Source organism: Chiloscyllium punctatum, chromosome 12, assembly GCF_047496795.1.
Source record: "Chiloscyllium punctatum isolate Juve2018m chromosome 12, sChiPun1.3, whole genome shotgun sequence".
In the NCBI taxonomy this organism is placed as follows: Eukaryota; Metazoa; Chordata; class Chondrichthyes; order Orectolobiformes; family Hemiscylliidae; genus Chiloscyllium; species Chiloscyllium punctatum.
In genome coordinates, this window is record NC_092750.1 from 93,995,261 (window position 1) to 94,020,379 (window position 25,119).

The 25,119-nt window shown below is 42.0% G+C and overlaps 1 protein-coding gene across 1 annotated transcript in view; it reads left to right on the forward strand.

The window, feature by feature from the left end:
• The window catches only part of LOC140483458 (uncharacterized), a 56,564-nt gene that overhangs the window by 947 nt on the left and 30,498 nt on the right, over window positions 1-25,119 (forward strand). The window contains exons 2-3 of the mRNA XM_072581658.1: window positions 5,629-5,829; window positions 16,175-16,388. Of these exons, the coding sequence (XP_072437759.1) occupies window positions 5,629-5,829; window positions 16,175-16,388 (415 nt within the window). The remainder of the gene's footprint in view (window positions 1-5,628; window positions 5,830-16,174; window positions 16,389-25,119) is intronic.

Below are 25,119 nucleotides of genomic sequence, written 5' to 3' on the forward strand. Positions count from 1 at the left end.
TCGAAAACAATCCAAGCTTGTCCAAACTCTCCTCCTAGCTAATAAATTCCAAACCAGACATTATTCTGGTAAACCTCTTTTGCAGCATTTTCAAAGCCGCCACATCCCTCCCTCCTGTTAGTGTAGTCGTCAATCCTAATGTGGCGTAACTAAAGTTTTATACAACTGCAACATGGTCAGCCATATTTGTATATAGCACCCAACCGACAAAGGCAAGCATGGTATGTACCATTACCACCTTATCCACGTGTATGCTGCCACTTTTTAGTGAATTATGGATTTGCACCCAAGGATCTCTGTCCTAAAGGACCTGCCATTTACGTATACCTACCTATTGTTTTTCCTCCCCTTGTCTCTGTTCTTTCTTCTCCTTCCACACACATGTACACATCTTCTAATTGAATGCTTCTACTCAACTCAGTGAGACAAGAAATTCTGTGAAGACTCCAAAGGTTAGGGGACTTGGGAATCACAAAGTACAAAGTGAGAGCTCAACCGTCAAAGTGCCCAGACATCTTAAAAAGTTACTTGCATGTCATTGTCACGTGTCAAATGTCAGCAAAGCCATTAATGTAATCAAAATTTCCAGAAAGAAGTTTGGAATGGTTTTGATAGATTTTAGTGGAATGGTTTAGTTGGTCTGTTGAAGCAATCAGGTCAGGTCTGCTCTGGGATTGGTGATTCACCCCAGCCAAACCTGTACTGGACAGGAAGATTTTTGGGAGCCTCTCAATCCTCAGGGATAAGATTGCTTAGAGGCAAGACAGACAGCAGAAAGCTTCCTCATCAGCCTAGAGAAAGCCTTTGGCAGGATATTACATGCCTACATGTTGGGATGTAATATCCAAAATGGGCTTGGGGAAAGGAATCTACAACTGAAGTGACTGCTCCTTTCCTGTTTCTGACTTCCACCCAGAAAACAATCAAGACAAACTCTCCTCGATAACTTCCCTTTCTGCTGCTGTGATACTATCCCTGATTAGCAATGCCTCTCCTCCCCTATTCCTTTTGAAATATCTAAACCCTGGAACAAGGGAAGAGATTGCTGTACCTTTGGCAATCATCTTTGCATCCTCACTGTCCATTTCAGTAGTGCCAGATGGTTGGTGAGTGGCAAATGTTATTTCCTTGTTGGAGAAAGGCAAAAGGGATATCTTCAAAATTACAGACCAGTCTGTCTTATGTCTCTGGGAAAATTATTGGAGAGGATTCTGGGACATAGGATTTATGATTATTAGGAAAATCGTAGTTTGATGGGAGATAGTCAGCATGATTTTGTGAGGGGCAGGTCATGCCTTACAAGCCTTACTGAATTCTTTGAGGATGTGACAAAATGCATTGATGAAGGTCGAACAGTGGATGTGGTGTACGTGGATTTTAGTAAGGTGTTTGGTAAGGTTCCCCATGGTAGGCTTGTTGGGATTGTAAGGAGGCATGGGATACAGGGAATTCTGGCTGTCTGGATACTGAATTGGCTGACCCGTAGAAGATAGAGGGTGGCAGATGGAAAGTATTCAGCCTGGAGCTCTGACCAGTGGTGTTCTGCAGAAATCTGTTCTGAAACCTCTGCTGTTTGTGATTTTTATAAATGACTTGGTTGAGGAAGTGAAACGGTGGGTTAGTAAGTTTGGTGATGACACAAGTCGTGGATAGTGTTGTAGGTTGCAACGGGACATTGAAAGGGTGCAGCACTGGCCTGCTACGTGGCAGATAGAGTTCAATGTGTAAAAGTGTGATTCTTTTTGGAAGGTCAAATTTGAATGCAGTGTTCAGGGTTAACAGCAGGATTCTTAGCAGTGTGGAGGAACAGAGGGATCTTGGGGTCCATGTCCATAGATTTATCAAAGCTGCCACCCATGTTGATAGGGCTGTTAAGAAGGCATGTGGTGTGTTTGCTTTCATTCACAGGGAGTTTGAATTTCAGAGTCACGATGTTATGTTGCAACTCAATAAAGCACTGGTTAGACCACACTTGTAATATTGTGTTCAGTTCTGGTCGTCTCATTATAGGAAGGATGTGGAAGCTTTAGAAAGAGTGCAGAGGAGATTTATTAGGATGTTGCCTGGACTGGAGGACATGTCTTATGAAGAAAGGTTGGGGAAGCCAGAACCTTTCTGATTGGAGCAAAGAAGGGTGAGAGGCGAATTGATGGAGGTGTGCAAGATGATGAGAAGTGTAGGTAGAGTGGATAGTCAGAGATTTTCTCCCAGTCTGGAAATGGCTATCATGAGGGGGGATAATTTTAAGATGATTGGAGGAAGGTTTGGGGAGATGTCAGTGTTGGGTTCTTTACACAGAATGGTGGGTGCGTGGAATGCACTAGCAGTCAGATGCATTAAGGACATTTAAGCAACTCTTGGATAAGCATGTGGATGATAGTAAAATCATAGAGTAGGATAAAAGATCGGCATAACATTGAGGGCCGAAGGGTCTATGCTGTCCTGTATTCTAATATAATACTGTATCCTATATTCTAATTCCATGGTGCACCCACATTTTCCAGCTGAATTGATTGCTTGCAACTATCACATTAGAATCATAAAATCTCTACAGGGTCTTGCAATAACTTATTTTACTTTTCAAGTGTATTACACCTTATCCTATACTGTGGTGTCCATCAGTTTTGCTCCTATTGATGTCAAGCTGACAATTCTGTAGTTATCCTTTGCCCCTTTCTTAAACAATAGAACAGGGCAGTACAGGTCCTTCGGCCCTTGATGTTGCGCCGACCTGTGAAACCAATCTAACCTACACTATTCCATTCTTGTCCATATGTCTATCTAATGACCATTTGAATGCCCTTAAAGTTGATGAGTCTACTACTGTTGCAGGCAGTGCGTTCCACGCCCCTACTTCTCTCTGAGTAAACAAACTACCTCTGAGATATGTCCTATATCTATCACCCCTCAACCTAAAGCTATGTTCCTTTGTGCTTGCCATCACCATCTGAGGAAAAAGGTTCTCACTGTCCACCCTATCTAACCCTCTGATTATCTTATATGTCTCATTTAAGTCACCACTCAACCATCCTCTCTAATGAAAACAGCCTCAAGTCCGTCAGCCTTTCCTCGTAAGACCTTCACTCCATACCAGGCAACATCCTCATAAATCTCCTCTGAACCCTTTCCAAGGATTCCACGTCCTCCCTTTAATACAGTGACCAGCAGTGTATGCAATACTCCAAGTGCAGCCGCACCAAAGTTTTGTACAGCTGCACCATGACCTTGTGGCTCCAAATATCAATCCCTCTACCGATAAAAGCTAACACACCGTATGCATTCACATTTGTAACCCTCCAGTAGCCTGGAACTAATCCTGGCTGGAAAATGTCTGTCAACGCTTCCTTGATTTGCTGCCATACCCACCTCAGCAATCTAGAATCATTCCACCCAGGCCTCTTTCGGTCCACGCCCCCCACCAACCTATCCTCCACTCCTGGCACCTTTCCTTGCTGCCGTAAGAGGTGTAAAACCTGCGCCCACACCTGCCCCTTCACCTCCATCCAAGGCCCCAAAGGGATCCTTTCACATCCAGCAGAGATTTTCCTGCATATCTAAACACCTCATCTACTGCGTCTGTTATTCTCGATGTGGTCTCCTCTACAGAGGGGAGACGGGATGTCAACTTGTGGAATATTTCGGGGCACATCTCTGGGGCACACGTACCAAACAACCCCCACTGTCCTGTGGTCAACCACTTCAACTCCCCCTCCCACTCTGCCAAGGACATGCATGTCCTGGGCCGCCTCCACCGCCAAATCCAAGCCACCTGACAACTGAAGAAAGAATGCCTCATCTTCCACCCTTGGGACCCTCCAAACACACTGCCTTATCTCCAATTCCCCCGCTTCATCCCAGATACAACTCCCCAACTCTGTACTGCCCTCTTGACCTGTCCATCTTTCTTCCCACCTTCTCCTCTAACCTATCACTATCACCTCCCACCTGCACCTACCTATTGCCTTCCCAGATGCCTTGCCCCACTCCCACCCTCCTAATTGTCTCTCAGCCCACTTCTCCCTACCCCATCCCACATTCCTGATGAAGGGCTTGTGCCCAAAACATTGAGTCTCCAGCTCCTCGGATGTTGCCTGACCTGCTATGCTTTTCCAGTGCAACACTTTTCAATTACATAAACATTACATTAAATATATTAATGTTTCATAACCACAGGCAAAGATGCACTATATTCAACTGCAAATCTGTTCCACACACTACACTTGGTTCCGGGGTCTGAATTTCACATTTCCTATTTATAACAATATTTTGAGAAGTACATTTTGTTTTAAGTTACACAATACAGAATTTAAGTTCAATGAACTAGAACAAAAAGTAAAGAAAATATTGTAATTTACCAGGTTTATGGGAAATCAGAGCCTGTCGGTGTGTATACAACCTTTTGATCCAGAGAGGAATTGAGAGGGGCACTCACTAATCTTGCTCCACTCGCCAGTACTTCCTCAGCTTTTTTAACATATGTCATTGTGGAAAATGCTAGTCCACAGAAATATGATGCTAGAAATGGCAAGAGTACAGAAATAGCATGACCAGCAATCATCAGATATTGACATTCTGCTGAGAGCCAACATATGTACAAATGCGCGTTTTCAAACTTCAGCTTCATTGTGCACTCCGTCCGGAGCTCTGCATATTTCGCTTTTTCTTTTAATGTCAGCTGTTGTGATGAAATATGGTTACAGTCAAATTAATGACATGACTAATGTTAGCTTGTTTTACTATTAACAAAAAAAGATGTGAATACCATTGCATGGTTTCTATGATCACTATTAAAAACTATCATGTCATCTCAATTTTGCCCTTTGATGACCTGTGTTTAGAATATTCATGTTTAAGAATCAAAACATTGATTCCTTGCTTTTACTTTGATTAATTTTCATGAATTTTAAGAGTTGTAATTTTGACTAGATAGAATAATGTTTAAGATGAAACCATGTTTGTTTTACATTGATTCTTATTATCTTTGTACAAACGTTCACAGCACAGTAGGACAGTTCTCACGCTATAATGGTGTGCCACAGCTGACTGGTTGAAAAACTCTGGAATAAAGCACTTCCCCCCCCCCCCCTGTGCACCCTCTTCCCTCACTCTTCCTCCCTTCCCTGTCACTCCCCATTACTCTCCTCCACACTCGCTCTTCCCCTCGCTCTAACCCTCGCTCTGTTCATGTGCCCTTCTCTTGAACCTGTGGCAACAAAATTTGGGGCAATGTTGTCTCCCTTTCCTCCTCTACTCTCCCAAACCTTCCTGTTGCCTAGATTTCCACCCTGCTTATTAGCACTCCTACTCATCCTCCCTGCCCACCTCCCCCCACCCCCGACCGCTTGTCCATCACCCGCCCTGTACTTTTCCTCCCACCCCACTTCTTTCGTTCCCCCCTCTCCACTTCCTTCCTTCCTCCAGATACTCCGCCCACACCACATTGCCATATCCTCACCAACCTATGCTCTCAGCCTTCTTCCACTTTGTTCTGCCTCCTGCTTGCATACCCTGCTCTCACTTGCCCCAAATCTCCTACTCACCTTTCTCATTCCTGCCCCCTCATAACAAAAGTAATAATGAAGTATTTAGTCCTCAGGTTATTGCAATAATTTTGACCATGTGTTACAGATAAACACTTTGCAGAAAGAAATGGAATTGAGCTCATTTTATGACATTGGTTTGATGATGAATTTATCCTCTCTGGAGCCAGAGGAACTACTTAAGGAAAATTGGGATCAAGAACAGCGGGGATCTGAGGACATCTTCTCAAGCAGTAAAACAGAACAGAAAGAGAAACATTCACAAGATGTCTTCATGCAGTTTGACAAGGTGAGGATCTCAAGGATTTAAATTCAGTGACTGACTTGTCAAGGGGTCAGTGAACATGATCTAGTCTTGATGCACATGGTTCAGTATCTGTGGAGTCATGAATGGACTGGTACTGAACATTGTGCAATCATCAGAGAACATCTCTACTTCTGACCTTATGGTTGAGGGGAGGCCATTGCTAAAACAGCTGAAGATGGTTGGGACTAGTCAATTATCGTGAGGAATGCCGAGGGGTCTGTTGTGGTGCAGTGGCAGAATCCCTACCTCTGGTCTAGAACACTCAGGTTTAAGTCTCACCTGCTCCAGACATGTGTAGTCACATTTCTGAGCAGGTTATTTAGCAAATATCTACCTTAAGGAGCATCTGCAGTGTTGTTATGGGCCTTGGGTGATTAATTTCCAACAACTGTAACAATCCTTTTGTTCCAGGTAGCACTAACCAGTGGAGAGCTTTCCCCTTGATTTCTATTGACTCTGGTTTTGCCAGGGTTCCATGTTCTATGTTTGATCAAGTGCTGCCATGACATCAAGAACAGTCATTTACACCTCGTGTCAGGAATAGGGTGAATGCATTCTGTCCTTTTTCCAGGATTGGGGATTAAGGGCGAGAGGGCATCGGTTTAAGGTTAGAGGGGAAAAGAATAAAAGGGAACCTGAGGGACAACTTATTTACACAGACAGTAATAGGGCAGCACAGTGCTAAGGATCCTGGTTTGATTCCAGCCTCAGGTCTGTGTGGAGTTTGCACGTTCTCCCCGTGTCTGTGTGGGTTTCCTCCAGGTGCTCTGGTTTTCTTCCTTAGTCCAAAGATGTGCAAGTCAGGTGAATTGCCCATAGTGTTAGGTGTTAGTCAGAGGGAAGTGGGTCTTGGTAGGTTACTCTTTGGAGTCGGTGTGGACTTGTGGGCCAAATGGCCTGTTTTCACGCTGTAGGGAATCTAATCTAATATGCATATGAAATGAGCTGCTCGCGGAAGTGGTTTCGGTGGGTACATTAACAACATTTAAAAGGCTTATGGATAAATTCACTGGTTATGAAGGGTTTAGAAGAATAGGGACCAAGTGCAGTGAAATGGGGTTAGCGTGGATGGACGTTTTGGTTGGCATGGACCAGTTTGGGCTGAAGGGCCAGTATCAGTGCTGTGTGACTCTGACTCTATGGCTTCACTGATGATCAATAGTAGACTAATGGGACATAATAGGGTTAGATTAGCCCTGCTTTTTTGTATAGGACATACCTGGGCAAATTTGCAATTTGTGAGTAGATGCCAATGTTATAGCTGTACTAGAGCAACTTGGTTAAAGGTGCAGCTAGTCCTATTGTTGGAATATTGTGTGAGCCCAGAACTACTGCATATCCAGTGTCGTCTCCTATTTGGTGATATTGCATTGAACTAATTGACTTTCAATGTTTGCATAAAGATTTGTTGCGTGGGTGCCAGTTGCTATAGTTGTGGGTATATTTGATGAGCTGGGAAGTTGATTCACAGATGTTTCGTTCCCTTTTGAAGTGATATCACTGAGGATATCACCTAGAAAGGGGACGGAACGTCTACAAATCAACGTTCCAGCTTGGCAAACATACCCACAACTACAGCAACTAATTGAATTTGCTCATAGCTTGCATTTGTGATGCTGAGGACCTTCGGCAGAAGCTAAGATGGCTCATCGACTCCATGATTTCGGCCAAAGCTTGCTGTAAATGCATCAGCTGTGTTTTTTTCACTGATGATCTGGGCTTCCTCATCATTTGTGGAGCCTCCTTCTCTGTCTGTTAATTAATTGTGCACCACAATTAATGACCGAGTGTGACAAGACTATGGAACTTTGATCTGATCTGATACTTCTGGCATCATTTAGCCATGTTTAATGGATGCTGCTAAGCTATTTGGCATGAAAGTCAAATGAAATGCCAAATAGCTAAGTCCTGTATTGCAGCACTACCAGGTTGAAATGTCATGTTGGTTAAAGTACAACACTTGATAATGGCCAAGTCTTGATGTAAGTGTTATTGGAAGTGCTCTAATTTGTCATAGTCATAGCCATAAATAGACTGCCAAAGCAGCTCAGACAATGACATGCTTAAGTTAGAGCATTTTTCCTTCATCATGAGGCTGTGTTGGTTGATGTGTGACAGAGGCTGTAATGGATAAAAAAGGCTTACAGGAGTTTTAGATGAAGATGTCAATTGACAAGTCATATTCTGCGTCTTTGAATTTGCTGCATTTGGGCAAAATTGTCAGAACTGATACTGAAACATGACCTAAAGACCTAAAGCTAGGCTGGATGGGCTGTTTGACTTGGCTGGTTACAGGTTCAACAAATGAGAGAAATAATTTTTATCAAGGAGAGAAGTGTAATATTTGTGAGTGGGCTTGATACACCAGAAGATTAATCAAATTAGTTTGTATAGGTTAAACAGAAAAGCAAAAATATAACATGCTGTGTGTGTATGATGGATTCTCAAAGAGTCAGAGCGATGATGTTAATATAAAGGTAAATTGTTGAGAGGTACAGAAATAGCTAGACACGAAGAGTGGGGGAGGGGTCAACCAGTTCAATATTAACAGAGAAAAATTCAGTATGAAGATACAGTGGCTGCAGAATTTTGTGTTCAGAATTTTTTAACCAGTTTGTAACAAAACTAACAAGAGGCAGAGTCATTTTGAACTTCCTTTTAGGATGTAAGGGATGTCCCTAATGAAAAACAGTCAGATTTAATGTAGTTATGTAAAAGAAAATACACTTCACTTGAGTATGATCCCAGAAATCAAGCCTCTCTACTCCCAGAGTCACGACAAAAGTTAAATGATTTTTAAAAATGTAGATTTCCCCCAATTTACCAGGCCAAATGACTGTACTTATCAAGAATTTCTGTTTATTACAAATAAATAGATTGTAACTGCAGATAGACAATTATGAGTCATTGGCGTACAATTCTACTTATTAAAACTCTCTGTTGGAATATTTAGATTAGATTAGATTAGATTACTTAGTGTGGAAACAGGCCCTTCGGCCCAACAAGTCCACACCGACCCACCCAGACCCATTCCCCGACATTTACCCCTTCACCTAACGCTACAGGCAATTTAGCATGGCCAATTCACCTAACCTGCACATTTTTTGGATTGTGGGAGGAAACCGGAGGAAACCCACGCAGACACTGGGAGAATGTGCAAACTCCACACAGTCAGTTGCCTGAGGCAGGAATTGAACCGGGGTCTTGGCACTGTGAGGCAACAGTGCTAACCACTGTGCCCATTGCTGTTGGCCTACTTCATATCGGAAAGATGTTGTGAAACTTGAAAGGGTTCAGAAAAGATTGACAAGGATGTTGCCAGGGCTAGAGGATTTGAGCTGTAGGGAGAGGCTGAACAGGCTGGGGTTGTTTTTCCTGGAGTGTCGGAGGCTGAGGGGTGACCTTCTAGAGGTTTACAAAATTATGAGGGGCATGGATAGAATAGATAGACAAAGTCTTTTACCTGGGTTGAGGAGTCCAGAACTAGAGGGCATAGATTTGGGGTGGGAGGGGAAAATATAAAAGAGACCTGAGGGCAACCTTTTCACATTGAGGCTGGTACGTGTATGGGTTGGGCTGCCAGAGGAAGTGTTGGAGGCTGGTACAATTGCAACATTTAAAAGGCACCTGGATGGGTATGTGAATAGAAAGGGTTTGGAAGGATATGGGCCGGTTGCTGGCAGGTGGGACTAAATTGGATTGAGATAACTGGTCGGCATGGACACGTTGGACCGAAGGGTCTGTTTCCATCCTGTAGATCTCTATGACTCTAACTTACTTAAACTCCTCTTTTATACACACATACAGACAGACACAAACAAAACGCCTGTGTGTTACTGGGCTGAAGGGAAGATTAGAAAGGTAGTGCAGTGATCTCTGGTTGCAGGATTTGCTGAAATTTTATTTGCGCTGATCAAAATGCTGCTTCTTGATCTTCCTTCTCCAGGTATTTTTACTTGTTTGCAGGATTGGTTCACACTTATAAAGTATTTCACTTGTGAATTAAAAGCTTACGATAACTGGAAAGGGAAAATAAGCTGGGTTAAACTTCAGGCTTGAGATGTTTTCTACTACAGAGTACAATGGTTTGTTCCCTGCCTGATGGCCTCTGACCTAACCTTAATTTCACACAAGCTGTTCAGCTACCTTGGACTCAATTGCATAGTTGTTGGCAATATTTCATGAACAAATCAGATACATCTTGTTGGCTTTATTGGTAGACCTTGTGGCTCTAGCTCACATGTAACTAGACTTTCTCCCTGCTTGAACCATCAGCTTTGTAAACAGCACATAAAATGAGTTTTAGTAACTTTTTAAAAAAGTGTAGCAGAGGTGGAAGTGCCTTATGTCTTGAAACACATAAAGGTGGATAAATCACCAGGACCTGATCAGATGTACCCTAGAACTCTGTAGGAAGCTAGGGAAGTGATTGCTGTGCCCCTTGCTGAGATATTTGTATCATTGATAGTCACAGGTGAGGTGCCAGAAGACTGGAGGTTGGCCAACGTGGTACCACTGTTTGGGAAGGGTGGTAAGGACAAGCCAGGGAACTGTAGACCAGTGAGCCTGACATTGGTGGTGGGCAAGTTGTTGGAGGAATCCTGAGGGACCGGATGTACATGTATTTGGAAAGGCAAGGACTGAATAGGGATAGTCAACATGGCTTTGTGATTGGGAAATCATGTCTCACAAACTTGATTGAGTTTTTTGAAGAAGTTCTAAAGAGGATTGATAAGAGTAGAGCGGTTGATCTGATCTAAATGGCCTTCTTTAAGGCGTTCGATAAATGTTCCTCATGGTAGACTGGTTAGCAAGGTTAGATCACATGGAATACAGGGACAATTAGCCATTTGGATACAGAACTGGCTCAAAGGTAAAAGACAGGTGGTGGTGGTGGATGCTTGTTTTTCAGAGTGGAGGCCTGTGACCAGTGGAGTGCCATAAGGATTGGTGCCTCTACTTTTCATTGTTTATATAAATGATTTGGATGTGAGCATAAGAGGTACAGTTAGTAAGTTTGCAGATGACACCAAAATTGGAGGTGTAGTAGACAGCGAAGAGGGTTACCTCAGATTACAACAGGATCTTGATCAGATGGGCCAATGGGCTAAGAAGTGGCAGATGGAGTTTAATTTGGATAAATGCGAGGTGCTGCATTTTGGGAAAGCAAATCTTAGCAGGACTTAATACACTTAATGGTAAGGCCCTAGGGAATGTTGCTGAACAAAGAGACCTTGGAGTGCAGGTTCATAGCTCGTTGAAAGTAGAGTCACAGGTAGATTCGGATAGTGAAGAAGGCATTCAGTATGCTTTCCTTTATTGGTCAGAGTATTGAGTACCGGAGTTGGGCGGTCATACAGGACATTGGTTAGGCCACTGTTGGAATATTGCATGCAATTCTGGTCTCCTTCCTATTGGAAACATGTTGTGAAACTTGAAAGGGTTCAGAAAAGATTTACCAGGATGTTGCCAGTGGTGGAGGATTTGAGCTGTAGGGAGAGGCTGAACAGGCTGGGGCTGTTTTCCCTGGAGTGTTGGAGGCTGAGGGGTGACCTTATAGAGGTTTACAAAATTATGGGGGGCATGGATAGGATAAATAGACAAAGTCTTTTGTCTGGGGTCAGAGAGTCCAGAACTAGAGGGCATAGGTTTGGGGTGAGAGGGGAAAGATATAAAAGAGACCTAAGGGGCAACTTTTTCATGCAGAATGTCTGGAATGGACTGCCGGAGGAGGTGGTTGAGGTTGGTACAATTGTAACATTTAAAAGGCATCTGGATGGGTATATGAATAGGAAGGGTTTGGAGGGATATGGGGCGGGTGCTGGCAAGTGGGACTAGATTGGGTTGGGATAGCTGGTTGGCATGGACAGGTTGGACTGAAGGGTCTGTTTCCATGTTGTACATCTCTGTGACTCGATATGCAATCCTTGGCATTTAACGCTTCTATTTGCCATTTTAGTTTTCAATTAAAGATACAAAAAAACTAAAAAGGTTTGGCTTTTACCAAAAGGACAGAGATCAAGAAGTCGTAAAAGTTCTCACCTGGGGAAAGGGCAGATTTGAATAATGTGGTTTGGCAACATGGGCTAAATACAGCAACTTGAAGATAAATGTGTCACAGCAGTGTGAAGTAATTAAGAAAGAGAGTGAATTCAGAGCAAGTATCCTTCCACATTTGTTAGAATTCAGCAGTGTTAATTAACTTGCTTGCATCTTTGCTATTAAGTTCTGAAATAATTCAAAATGATAAAACTTACCGATGACAGTGATTATACTTTGTTTAGGATAATATATATGGCACACTAACTTATTGTTACATACACATTTTCCTGTATTCTCATAAATGTATAAGAGGCCATAATTAGTCCGGCACCATTTTAAATACATAACTTATTATTTTTAAGTTATAATTTAAGACAAATTTGTTTTTTTTGTTCAAACCATGGCTTATTGATTTTTTCCATAAGTGGCTACAGGACATGCCTTACTGCACAGCTATCAAAACCGCGAGGCTGCAACACCAAGGGTACATCAGTGGTTAGTACTGCTGCCTTACAGTAGGATTCGATTCCTGCGTTGGGTGACTGTCTGTGAGGAGTTTGAACATTCTCCCTGTGTCTGCGTGAGTTTTCTCCGGGTGCTCTGGTTTCCTCCTAAGTCCAGAGATATGCAAGTTAGGTGAATTGGCTTTGCTAAATTGCCCTTAGTGTCCAGAGCTTCATAGGTTAGGTGCATTAATCAGGGGAAATATTAGGTAGGGGAATGGGTCTGGATAGATTACTCTTCGGAGTGTCGATGTGGACTTGTTGGGCCAAATGGCCTGTTTCCACACTAAGGATCCTATAAGGAGGAAGCACGCTGAAGTAGCCCCTGCCACCACTGACCGAACCCAATATGTCACCTCTGCCAGCCGATACTGCAGCCTCCGCCATAGCCAGGAGACTGTACCAACTCTCGAGGACCAGGACCCATTCTCAACTTGGAGGACTGACAGACCATCCAAATTAACTCCTGAGAATGCACATCACCGAAACAGCAAAGGTTAAAAAAGATTAACCCCAATCTGTTGATGCTGGAACAGGTGCTCAAGCTGTGACTGGATCCGCCACTTAATAGCTTGTTGCAATGTCTTTCTACACCACCGCAGCTGCAAAAGGAAGAAAAAATGTATTTGATTCAAAAGTCAAATGAAGAAAAATAAAATTTAAAACAAGATGTGGTCAGTTACATGAGAGAATGGACGGGCCAGAAGCCTGAACACAATCTACCATTGTCTCTGCCATCTGGTAATGTCCCTGCCATTATATCAAAACACACCTTGACCATTGCACTACATGGAACTACTCCCTGGATGTGGCCCTGATAAAGTTGCATCATGATATATAATACTGTGAGCGTCTGTCTTCTTTGGACACTGGAAAGCCATTGGAAACCAGTTTAACACAATAATCTTCTTACTATTATTTGAGTAGTCCCGTAGCTAGCTACTTGCTAAAGACAGATCAGATTCTCAGGATCTCTTGCCTCACACTCTGACATCCATCAGCTTATAAACATTTTGCCAGACTTGACAGAGTGAGAGAAATGAAATAGTGTGTGAAATTCACTATAGCTAAGCCTCTGTGATTCTTCCAAACTGTTTATCATCTTCTTCTTTTATCTTCTTTTTTAATGCTTTGTTTGATTTATTTGCTTCCTTTCAAAAGCTTCAGGGCCAGCAGATTAGATGGCCAACAGCTTGGACAAGGAGGTTGTCTATAAGAAGTATCTTAAAGGAAGTGAGTGATGTAGATATTGAGTGATTGAGAGTATTTCAGTTTTTAAGGCACAGGTAATCGAAGGTTGGAGGTGGGTTAAAACTATGGATGATAAAAGAGGCCACAGTTGGAAGATTAGAGAAATCATCATCAAGGTTTGTGGTGCTGAAGGAAATTAAGGGATAGGGGAGGGCAAGGCAATGGAAGGAATAGGAATGAACATTTGAAAATCAAGATGTGGGTAGTCAGCGTAGGGGCCAGTGTAGGTCAGTGGGCCTAGGGGTGACAGGTTAATTGGGACTGGGTATGTGTTCAAACGCAGTAAACAATAATTTTGGACAGTCTCAAGTGTATGGAGGAAAGACTGTGGAACACCAGCCAAGTGTATGTTGGGACAGTCAAGTACAGAGTTAACAAAAACCTAGATGAGGGTTTCAGTAGCAGATGAGCTGAGAAAGTGGTGAATGATCTCTAGATGGAAATAGACCATCTTGAGGATGACATGAAAGTGAAGCTTATTTTGGAGTGACTTATGAAACTAGGGGACTGAACAAAGTAATACATTGTCTGTTTGATGTTTTGGGGAGAGGTGGATTCAGAAGCCTGAAGAACAATTTGGAGAACAGCCTGCAAACCATGTTAAAAACTAAAAGAATTGTGGATGCTGGAAATCTGAAACAAAAACAGAAATTGCTGGAAAGTTCAGCAAGTCTGGCAACGTCTGTGGAGTGAAATCAGAGTTGGCATTTCCGGTCCAGTGACTCTTCCTCAGACCTGTTCTGGATGCTACAGGTCTGAAATAGAACACTGACCATGAACTTTGACCTCTATTTTGATCACTCCCCTTCCTTGGTGTCGTCTTTATGTGAGTTTGCTCTCAGCAGTGCTGAAGTATTTTAAACTGTTCATACTTAGCATTAGCAACCCCTATGTCATTTGCTCTTGCCAACAGTTCCTGATGCTCCTCCTCTGTAATAGATTACTTTTCATTCCCTTTCAGTCCAAAGAAAAGTTATGTTGGACTCAAAAGCTTTGCTCTGTTTCTCCTTCCTCAGATGCTGCTTTATCTGTTGAATTTCTCCAGCACTTTCTGATTTTATTTCTCCTGGCAAATTTCTCCAGCACTGTGTTTTTATTTATAGCTTCCTAATCGTGATTTCAATTCCAGGTTTGTCAAATTCAAATACCACTAATTGCTATAGTCCTCAAATCACTAATTGGATCTCTGCATTACTTGTCTAGTGAAATTGTCACTACTCCACCATCTTGCCATTGACACTACATAGCACTAAAAGAACAAATGGAAAGTGAATTGTATAAACTTTAGAACTGCAGAAAACTAGTTTGTTATATCGTTAAATTATGAACTTAATCTCCCACTTTGTTCTTATCCATCTTCTGAATGGTTGTCATAAAATAATATTTTTCGCCCAATTTACTTTTACTCTCTCTGACAGGTTCTAGTGTGTTGAACTCTGATGCTGATTGATTGTATCAACATCAGTTTCTCTGATCTGGGGTCAGTAGGGTCAATTCCTTGAACTAGGATAAAGTGAGGACTGCAGGTGCTGGAGATCAGAGTTGAAAAGTGTGGAGCTGGAAAATCACAGCAGGTCAGGCAGCATCTGAGGAGCAGGAGGATCGACGTTTCGGGCACGAGCCCTTCATCAGACTCATGCTGGAAACATCTATTCTCCTTCTCCTTGGATGTTGCCTGACCTGCTGTGATTTTCCAGCACCACGCTTCTTGATTCAGTTGTTGGTCTGTCACTCTAATGCAAAATTAACCATTTACTATTGTGTTGTTACCAATTAGCAGTGTTCTGTAGCTGATGATTGACTCCCTTGATTCTGGCACCAGAGAGGCAGTCTCCCACACTGCAATCATATGTGCCTTTGAATGTCGGCATCAACGACATTGTATTTGTCAACTGTCTCTTTTGCTAAGGTTAACACAGAGATTTGGTATAATGTAAATCCTTCACAGTATCCTCCCAGTTGCTCCCAGGGGAAGTATAGCAAGTAAAACTCCAGTCCTCTTGAGTTTTCCCATACACCCAGCAGCTCTTGTCTGAAACATCACCAAACTTTTCTCACTACCTCCCCCACACTGGTATCTCTGTATTGTGTGCATCCTATTGAGGAGAAAAAGACCCATAATGCTTTGATTTTTTTTAAACTTTTGGACTTGTATGTGTTGCTCTCTCTTTAGAAACACACATTTAAGTTTACTATGCTTTATTTTTGCCTGTACCTTTGCCAAATCGGCCTTTCTTTTTGATCATCCAATATGCTGAGCACAGAATTTCAACTGGATTTTGAGGTCAACTAATTGGACCTTTTTTCATATAGTTGACTTCCTTGCCAAGCACCATTTCTAACAGACGGTCAGTAATGGTCAGGCCAGTGAATAGGGCAGTTCCCTTGGAGAGACTCATGGCCGTTATTACCTGGATTGTTGGCTCTGTCAACAACGTGGCTCTCTCTGGTTTTGCTAATGTTAGAGTCAATTGAAAGATATGATTCAATATTTGTCATTCGTTATCCCTGTTCTCTTCTGAACCTTGCAGGACAAACTGCATTACATGGATTTGATGGGAAAATGTCTGCTTGTGAGAGGAGAGAAGCGTACCATAGCCTGTCATTCACTACCGACTACAATAGCTGGAGAGATGGGAAAGGCAAACAATGTGCATAGGCAACGCTGCCTTGAGGAATATAAGAAAATCCTGAAAATGTGCCAATACTATGGCATCTCTTTTACTGAAAGAATGCTCGAGAAAGGTAACATTCAAATGTAACTCTGTGCAGCCTACTTCCCAAATCCACCAAATGCCACAATATAAACTTTCATTGTGGTCAGTTCTTGTAAATCCCAATTTAGATCCCCACTTTTCAATGAAGGGGTGGAGTTGGGAACCATTATTTTAACAATACAGATAAAAATGTTGGATATAACCCCATATCTGTACAAACATGGCATACAATCATGGAGTGATCATGGAGAATTTAGTTATCTTTTTTTCCCCTCATGTCTATTCTGAACCTTAACTATCTCCTTTGTTTGAAGGTCACTCGTTGTTCAATTACTATTTTGCGTATCAATTCTTGTCTTGAATTTCTTCATTTCCTTTTCAACTCGTTGACCGTTCTCTGGTGTGTTGTTATCAAACTGAAATGTAACTGGTTTCTTTACTTCAAAACTTGAACTTCACGTCAGTGGTTGTAAGTAGCTCCATGATTGGGTCAAAAGCATAATACCATAGAGGCTGGAGATCTGAACTAAAAACAGAGAATGTTGGAAATCCTCAGCACATTTAGCAACATTTGTGGAGAGAGAAACCGATAACATTTCAAGTCCTATCTTACAGTGCTGAGGAACTCAACAGAGGTGTCACATTCAACTCTGAGCATTAATTCCATGATTATGTGTCAACTTATTCCCTGACTAGTTTTAACTATTGCATTTCTACAACATGTATATTTGAGTGGAATTTGTTGATTCACTGAGTTGAGTACAGAGCTAATCTGGAATGTGATGTAGAGGTTGAAAGGATTCTGAATGCTTTAAAGTAATGTACAATACATTCCATATGCATCCCACGCATGTCAGTATTTCATATGCACCACCTGCTGACTTTTGTATTTATTTCAGATCTTCAGAATTTTTGTTTCTGTTTTATACACCCCAATAATCTTACACTCTGCTTGGCCTCCATGTCTTGCTCCCAGATGCCTCACTATGCATGATCCCTAGCCATGCTTTTAATGCAAAGACTTCAATCCTCCGCCCTACCATTCTCCTGGACTCTTTACAAGAGATTCACTCCTAAGGGATAAAGTTACATGCAGTTGAATCAGAAAGATTTGATTCATCTTAGCTGTATAAGGAAATCCAATTGATCCCTTTTTGGAAGATGTTCTCAAAGGTGAATTCCTTCAGTGCATCTTTTATATGTTATGTTCACTGATGGAGCGAGTAAATGGTGAATATTGAAGGTGTTTGATGTAGTACCAATCAGACTATTTGAGTGCTGTTGGAGCTACACACATCCAGGTAGTCATAAAGTCATACAGCAACAGGCCCTTTGGGTCAACTTGTTTGTGCCGATGAGAGATCCCAATCTGAGTCAAGAGTGTGGTGCTGGGCATTGACGTTTTGGGCATGAGCCCCCTTTATCAGACTCATACCCGAAACGTCGATCCTCCTCTTCTCTGATGCTATCTGACCTGCTGTGCTTTTCCAGCACCACACTCTTGACCCTGACTTCCAGCATCTGCAGTCCTCACCTCTTAAGAAGCCCCAATATGACCTTGTCTGATTTGACAGCGTTTGACCCATATCCCTCTAAACCCTTCCAATCATATACCCATCCAGATGCCTTTTAAATGTTTTTGTTATTATTATATAACGTTTCTGTTATTATATAACTGCCTCCACCAATCTCTTGGGCAGCTTGTTCCATAGGTGCACCGCCCTCAGTGTGAAAGAATTACCCCTAAGGTCCTTTTTAAATCTTTCTCCTCACTCCTTAAATCTATACCCTCTAGTTTTGGACTTCCCCACCCTAGGAAAAAGACCTTGGCTATTCACCCTATCCATGCCTCCCATGATTTTATACACCTCTGTAAAGTCACCCCTCAGCTTCCAACACTTCAGAAAAAGATGCCTCAACCTATTCAGTCTGTTCCTATGATTCAAACTCCCCCAGTCCTGGTAACATCCTTGTGACTTAAAGCTCACTGGTCTAGAGTTCTCTGGCTTTTTCTTACAGCTTTCCTTAAATAATAGCACCACATTAGCCAACCCCCAGCTTTCTGGAGAGTATTCTATCGTACTTGTAGATTTAATTGGTATCCTCCAGTTCTTGAACCTTCCATCGTTGAGAATGGCTCCTCTTCATTGACTCGTCTAGATCCCTTATGAACCTTAACACTACTGCTAAATCTTCTTTCAAACCCTCTTTCTTTGAAGAAGACCAATCCTATGTTCAGTTTATCCCCTTGCCCCTGTATCCAGAGCAATTCTCATGAATTTTCTGATGCAGAATTGAACGCAGTCCTCCATTTGAAACCAAACCAAGGTTTTATAAAGGCGTTTTATTCTTTCTTGGAATGTCGGCCAGAATTTGTTGTTGATTCTTAATTATTCCCGAGAGGATGGCAGTTGCCTTCTTGTATTGATGCAGAGGTGTGTTGCACATGCACCTACAATGCTGATCAGAAGAGAATTGAAGGATCTTTCTCCTGAAGATGCTGCAGGAAATGTAGTGTATTTCCAAGTCAGGATGGAAGTGACTTGGAGGGGAGCTTACAGATGCTAGTGTTTCCAGGTATCTTTGTCCTTCTAGATGGTGGAGTTTACAGGTTTAGAAGATGCTGCCAAAGGAAGCTTGGCAGTTGTGCATCTTGTAGATGATGCATGTTGCTGCCACTGTGTGTGAAGGGGTGCAGGGAGTAAAGGTGCTTGAGCTTCTTAACTCATCCAGGTGAATGGAGAATATTCCATCACATGCCTGAGATGTGAATGTTGGATAGGTTTTGGGATTTGGATGATGAGATACTCACTGCAGAAATAAAAATATAGAAATTCAGAAAAGGAATAGGCCATTGAGGGGAATCTGATGGCTTAGTGACATAATTGCTTTACTGTTAATCCAGAGACCTAGATATTTTCTAGGGACTCGAATTTGAATCCCACTATGATAGATGGTGGAATTTGAATTCACTATAAATCTTAAGAGTCTAATATTGACCAATGCTGATCATCAGAAAAAAACATATTGTTCACTAAAATACTTTACGGAAGGAAACTGCTATCGTTACCTGGTCTAGACCACACCTGACTCCAGACCTGATGTGTTTGACTCTTTTTTTTGCCTATTAAGGAGGAACAATAAATGCTGGTCTAACAAGTAATGACCTTATCCTGTGAATGATTTTTTTTAAGCTGTTTTCTATTTGACACGATCGTGGCTAATCTGTCTATCAATATCTTATGCCTGCACTGCTCCACCTTTTAATCTCTAGAAATTTAATTAATTCCTGAATATATTCATTCACTTCAGCTCCACAATCATCTTGTTTAGAGAATTCCATAGGTTCACCACCCTCTTTCTGAGTGAAGAAATTTCTCCTTATCTCAGTCCAAAATCACCTACCACATATCATGAGACCTGGTTGCTTTGGATCCCCAGCTAAGGAAAATATCATCCCTACCTCCAGTCTTTCAGCCCTGTCAGAATTGGATATTTCAATGAGATTTCCTCCTCATTCTTCTGAACATCAATTTATACGGGCCAAGTTGACCCACTCCCTCATTTGGAAGATTGACCACCACAGGTTTTGGTTAAATGAACCTTTTCTGGTACCCTCTATGGCATGTATATTTCTTGGGTAAGGAGAGCAGGATTCACACAATGTTCCAGATGTGGTCTCTCTAAGTGCTGTACAGCTGCAGTAATACTTCCTTGTATTCAAATCCTGTTGTGGTGAGGGTTAATAAGCCATGTGGCTCCCTAAACGTTTGCAACACCAGAATACTTGGTTTCAGTGACCTGTATACAAGGACACTTCATGTATATCCTTTGTATATCAATATTTCCCAATCTATCATCATTTAAGTAATATTTTATCATTCTGTTTTTCTCACCTCATTGGCCAATCTCCACACTATACTGTATCTGCCACGTATTTGCCCACTCACTCAACTTGTATAAATAACTCTTCCCATACTCTTCACCACTCTCAATCCCACCTAGAATTGTGTCATTTACAGACTTGAAGATATTGAACTCATTTCCCTCATCCACATCATTGAAATATATTGTGAATAGCTGGGGCCCAAATACTGATCCCAGAGGTGCCCATGTGTCACTCCTTTCCAGTTTACTAACAACGTTTTTATTCCTCCTATTTTCTGTCAGCTAACAAATTCTCAATTCATGCCAGTGTATTACCACCAGTTTCAAGTGGATTGATTTTGAACAACAACCTCTAGCTTTATCCAAAGTGTTATGGACCAGGCTAGACCCCTTCAAAATATTTTAAGAAGGTAGCCTAGACCCTAACTTTTTCTTATTTTAAAGGCAGATGTGAAGCTGGTTAAACCACTTGGCTTTAAGCAGCACAGAAATTATAAAACATTACAGTTGAAATATAAGCAAAAGAAAATGGAATTTAGAATAATTTATCTATTGGAAAACTTAACTGACCTTAATCAACAACTTAACTAAGGAATTGTTTCAATCCAGTAGCGTCCCATAAACACACCCCTTGGCAAAAAAGGTAAATGAAACACCAATTCTTACGGGCAGAACATCTCAGAGAGAAAGTCAGTCAGGAATCATGTGCTGAAGATACACCCTTCCTGGACTGCAACATCTTGTGACTGCCACAGGTAAACCAAACTCGAAAAAAACCTGAAAGCGGAGAACTAGTCACTCCCTTGCCACTGTTAAGTGAGGTTCTTTCTAGCCTCCTTGACATCTCTACCTTTACAACCTGTCTTAAAGAAACCCAAGGACAAAATGACCTTGTTAAATGGCATTGTCACAAAAGCTTTCTAAAACTTCCAAGCTTTGAACCCTCCTTTTAACTTACAGTACTGATATGACTGGTTCAGTTCAGTTTCTGGTTGATGGTAACCTCCAGGATGTAGCTATCAAGGGGAGATGGTTAGATTCTGTCTTCTTGGAGATGCTGTTTGCTACATATTTGGAAAAGATGTTGCACACCACTTGTCTAAATATTGTCCAGTTGTTGCTGCATGTGGACTTGAATATTTCTATATGTGGGGGATTGTGAATTATGTTGAACATTATGCAATTTATCAGGGATTAACTTCACTTTTGAATGAATGGCAGGGTTCAATATCCATGGAAGCGAGCCAATTCATCCCAAAAAGCCTGTAACAGAGTTTAGCATCTATTCTATTTAACATAATAGTAGTGCCACACAACCAATGTTACCTCTACTATTTCTGGTATCTGTGAGTAGATTGACTGACACATTGAGCAGAAGCAATTTTCTCAGTGTTATCTATTGGAGGTGTGCATTTATATTATTTTGCAGTTACAGATGTTCCATCTTCTCAAATAAATTTGTTTACTCACCTCAGAAGTCTGGGCTCCTGTCTAGTCATGTCACTACATAATTTAGTAATTTCTACATTACTCCAATGCCACGTGCAAGTGAGTATAGAAATAACAGGATAATGGATATATTGCTGGAAATTTTGTGCAGTAGAGAGGTCTTTAGATTCATGAGGGAATGGGAGTGGCTCTGGCAAAAATAGTACCTGTACAAATTAGGTGCACCTGAACACCTTGTCAGCATCTTGCTAGTGCCATTGGGTGGACTTTAAACTTTCTTGGTATGGGCATGGGAACCAAGAACGATTAGTAGAGCAGAATGCTAGGCCTTGCTGGCATAGGGCTTGCAGGGAAACAGCTGGCAGTAGAATGCAGAATAATAATTTAATCACCGAAATCAGGTAGGAGAAAAAGAAAGGACATCCAATGCATGTATGTTAATACACAGAGTATAGTAAATAAATTTGAGTTACAACCCAGATTGCAGTGTGGATTTGTGTTGTGGTGGTGACAGAGGCCTGGATCAAGGAAGGGTAAGATAATGTGTTAAATATTCCTGGGTATAATTTATTCAGGAAAAATAGACAAAGGAAGGAAGGGAGCAGGGTGGCAGTGTTTGCTAAGGAGACAATTACGGTGCTGGAAAAGGAAGATGTCTATGTGTAGAGTAAATGTTGCCAGAGCTATGGAAAATGAAGGGGAGGTGGTAGTTTAGTAGCAATGTCACTGGATGATAATCGAGAACCCCAGGCTAGGTTTCTGAGGACATGGGTTTCATAGGACCATAAGAAATAGGAACAGGAATAGACCTTTCAGCCTCTTGTGTCTGCTCTACCATTCAATGGGATCATGGCTGATCTAACATTCCTCATGTCCACTTTCCTGCTCTTTCCCCATAGTTCTCGATTCCCCTATTGATCAAGAATCTGTCAGTTTAACTTTATTGGTGAAAATCTTCTAGAAACGTTTATTCAGAATAGAATTGGTAATCTCACAGGGAAAGTTTGAAAAGATTCAGGGTTTCTAAGGCAGAATTCATTTTGCTGGTATGTTTTGACGAGATAATGCTGTTTATATATTATACATTATTTCTAGAAGGCATTTGCCATTCAACAAACTTGTGACAGATGTTATACAGATCATGGCATCATGAACTCAAAATTGGCTGAGTTGATTAGATTAGATTACTTAGTGTGGAGACAGGCCCTTTGGCCCAACAAGTCCACACCGAATCGCCGAAGCGCAACCCACCCATACATTTACCCCTTCACCTAACACTACGGGCAATTTAGCATGGCCAATTCACCTAACATGCACATCTTTGGACTGTGGGAGGAAACCGGAGCACCTGGAGGAAACTCACGCAGACACAGGGAGAACGTGAAAACTCCACACCGTCAGTCGCCTGAGGTGGGAATTGAACACGGGTCTCTGGCGCCGAGGCAGAAATGAGGCAGAGTTCTAATGTATAGAGCTTAATGCTCAATTAATATTTTTCGGGCGGGAGGAAGATTCATTGTAGAATTCCCCAAGGATCAGTTTTGAAGATTCCTTTATCTGATATGAGTTAATGATCTGGATCTTGATGCACAGGTAAGAATTTCAAAGTTTGCACTTGACACCAATTTTGGAAGAATTGTAAACTGAGTAGGATAATATGGAACTCCCAAAGGACATTGACAGGTTGTTGGCACGTAGAGATAGTTAGCAGATGGGATTCCATGCAGAAAGTTGTGAGGTAGTGAACTTTGATCGGAAAACGTTGACAGACAATGTAAAATAGGGCCTACAATTCGCAATGGAGTTCAGGAGCAGAGGGATCTGAATGTATATGTTGAACAGATCATTGAGGGCAGCAAGGCTAGAAACTTTGATTGGGGTGCAGAGTACAAGAGAAAAGAGGTAATCTTGAGCTTGTAGAAGAACTTGTTCAACTTCTACTGAACTAATGTGTACAGTTGTGGGTACCACATGGAAAGATGTGAATGCATTTGGAGAAGATGCAAAAAAAGGTTTACAAGAATGGTCCCAGAAATGAGAAATTTCAATTATGAGGACAGATTGAAGTAGTTGGGACTGTTCTTGGAGACAAGAAGGCTGAGAGGAAATTTGACAGCGGTTTTCAAAATCATGAATGGGCTGGAAGGAGATCAGTGTTTCTGCTCATAGAAGAAGAAAGTGCAAGAAGACATAAGTTTAAGGTGATGTGCAACTGAAGCAAGAGTGATGAGAAAAACATTTTTCACTCCGTGAATAGTTAGGATATGAAATGCACTACTTGGAAATATTGTCAGGGCAGATTCAGTTGAGGCATTCAGGAAGGTGGAGTTGCGGACAGTGAGGAGGGCTGTTGTCGGCTGCAGAGGGACTTAGATATGATGCAGAGCTGGGCTGAGGAGTGGCAGATGGAGTTCAACCCTGCCAAGTGTGAAGTTGTCCATTTTGGAAGAACAAATAAGAATGCGGAATACAGGGTTAATGGTAGGGTTCTTGGTCAGGTGGAGGAACAGAGGGATCTTGGGGTCTATGTACATAGATCTTTGAAGGTTGCCACTCAGGTGGATAGAGTTTGTAAGAAGGCCTATGGAGTATTATCGTTCATTAGCAGAGGGATTGAATTCAAGAGTCGTGAGGTGATGTTGCAGCTGTACAGGACTTTGGTTAGGCCACATTTGGAGTACTGTGTGCAGTTCTGGTCGCCTCACTTTAGGAAAGATGTGGAAGCTTTGGAGAGGGTGCAGAGAAGATTTACCAGGATGTTGCCTGGAATGGAGAGTAGGTCATACGAGGATAGGTTGAGAGTTCTCGGCCTTTTCTCGTTGGAACGGCGAAGGATGAGGGGTGACTTGATAGAGGTTTATAAGATGATCAGAGGAATAGATAGAGTAGACAGTCAGAAACTTTTTCCCCGGGTACAACAGAGTGTTACAAGGGGACATAAATTTAAGGTGAAGGGTGGAAGGTATAGGGGAGATGTCAGGGGTGGGTTCTTCACCCAGAGAGTGGTGGGGGCATGGAATGCACTGCCCGTGGGAGTGGTAGAGTCAGATTCATTGGCGACCTTTAAGCGGCATTTGGATAGGTACATGGATGGGTGCTTAATCTAGGATAGAAGTTCGGCACAACATCGTGGGCCGAAGGGCCTGTTCTGTGCTGTATTGTTCTATGTTCTATGTTCTATAAGGTATTGGATGTTTATTTGGATAGAAAATGTATGCTGGGATATGGAGAGATTGTCTTGTGATAATATAACTAATACAGACACAATGGGCTGAATGGCCACCTTGTGTATCATATCAACTAGGGAGAGGCTGAAAAGGCTTGGGCTTTTTCCCTGGAGCATCAGAGGCTGAGGGGTGACCTTACAGAGGTTTATAAACTGATGAGGGGCATGGACAGGGTAGATAGACATTTCCCTGGAG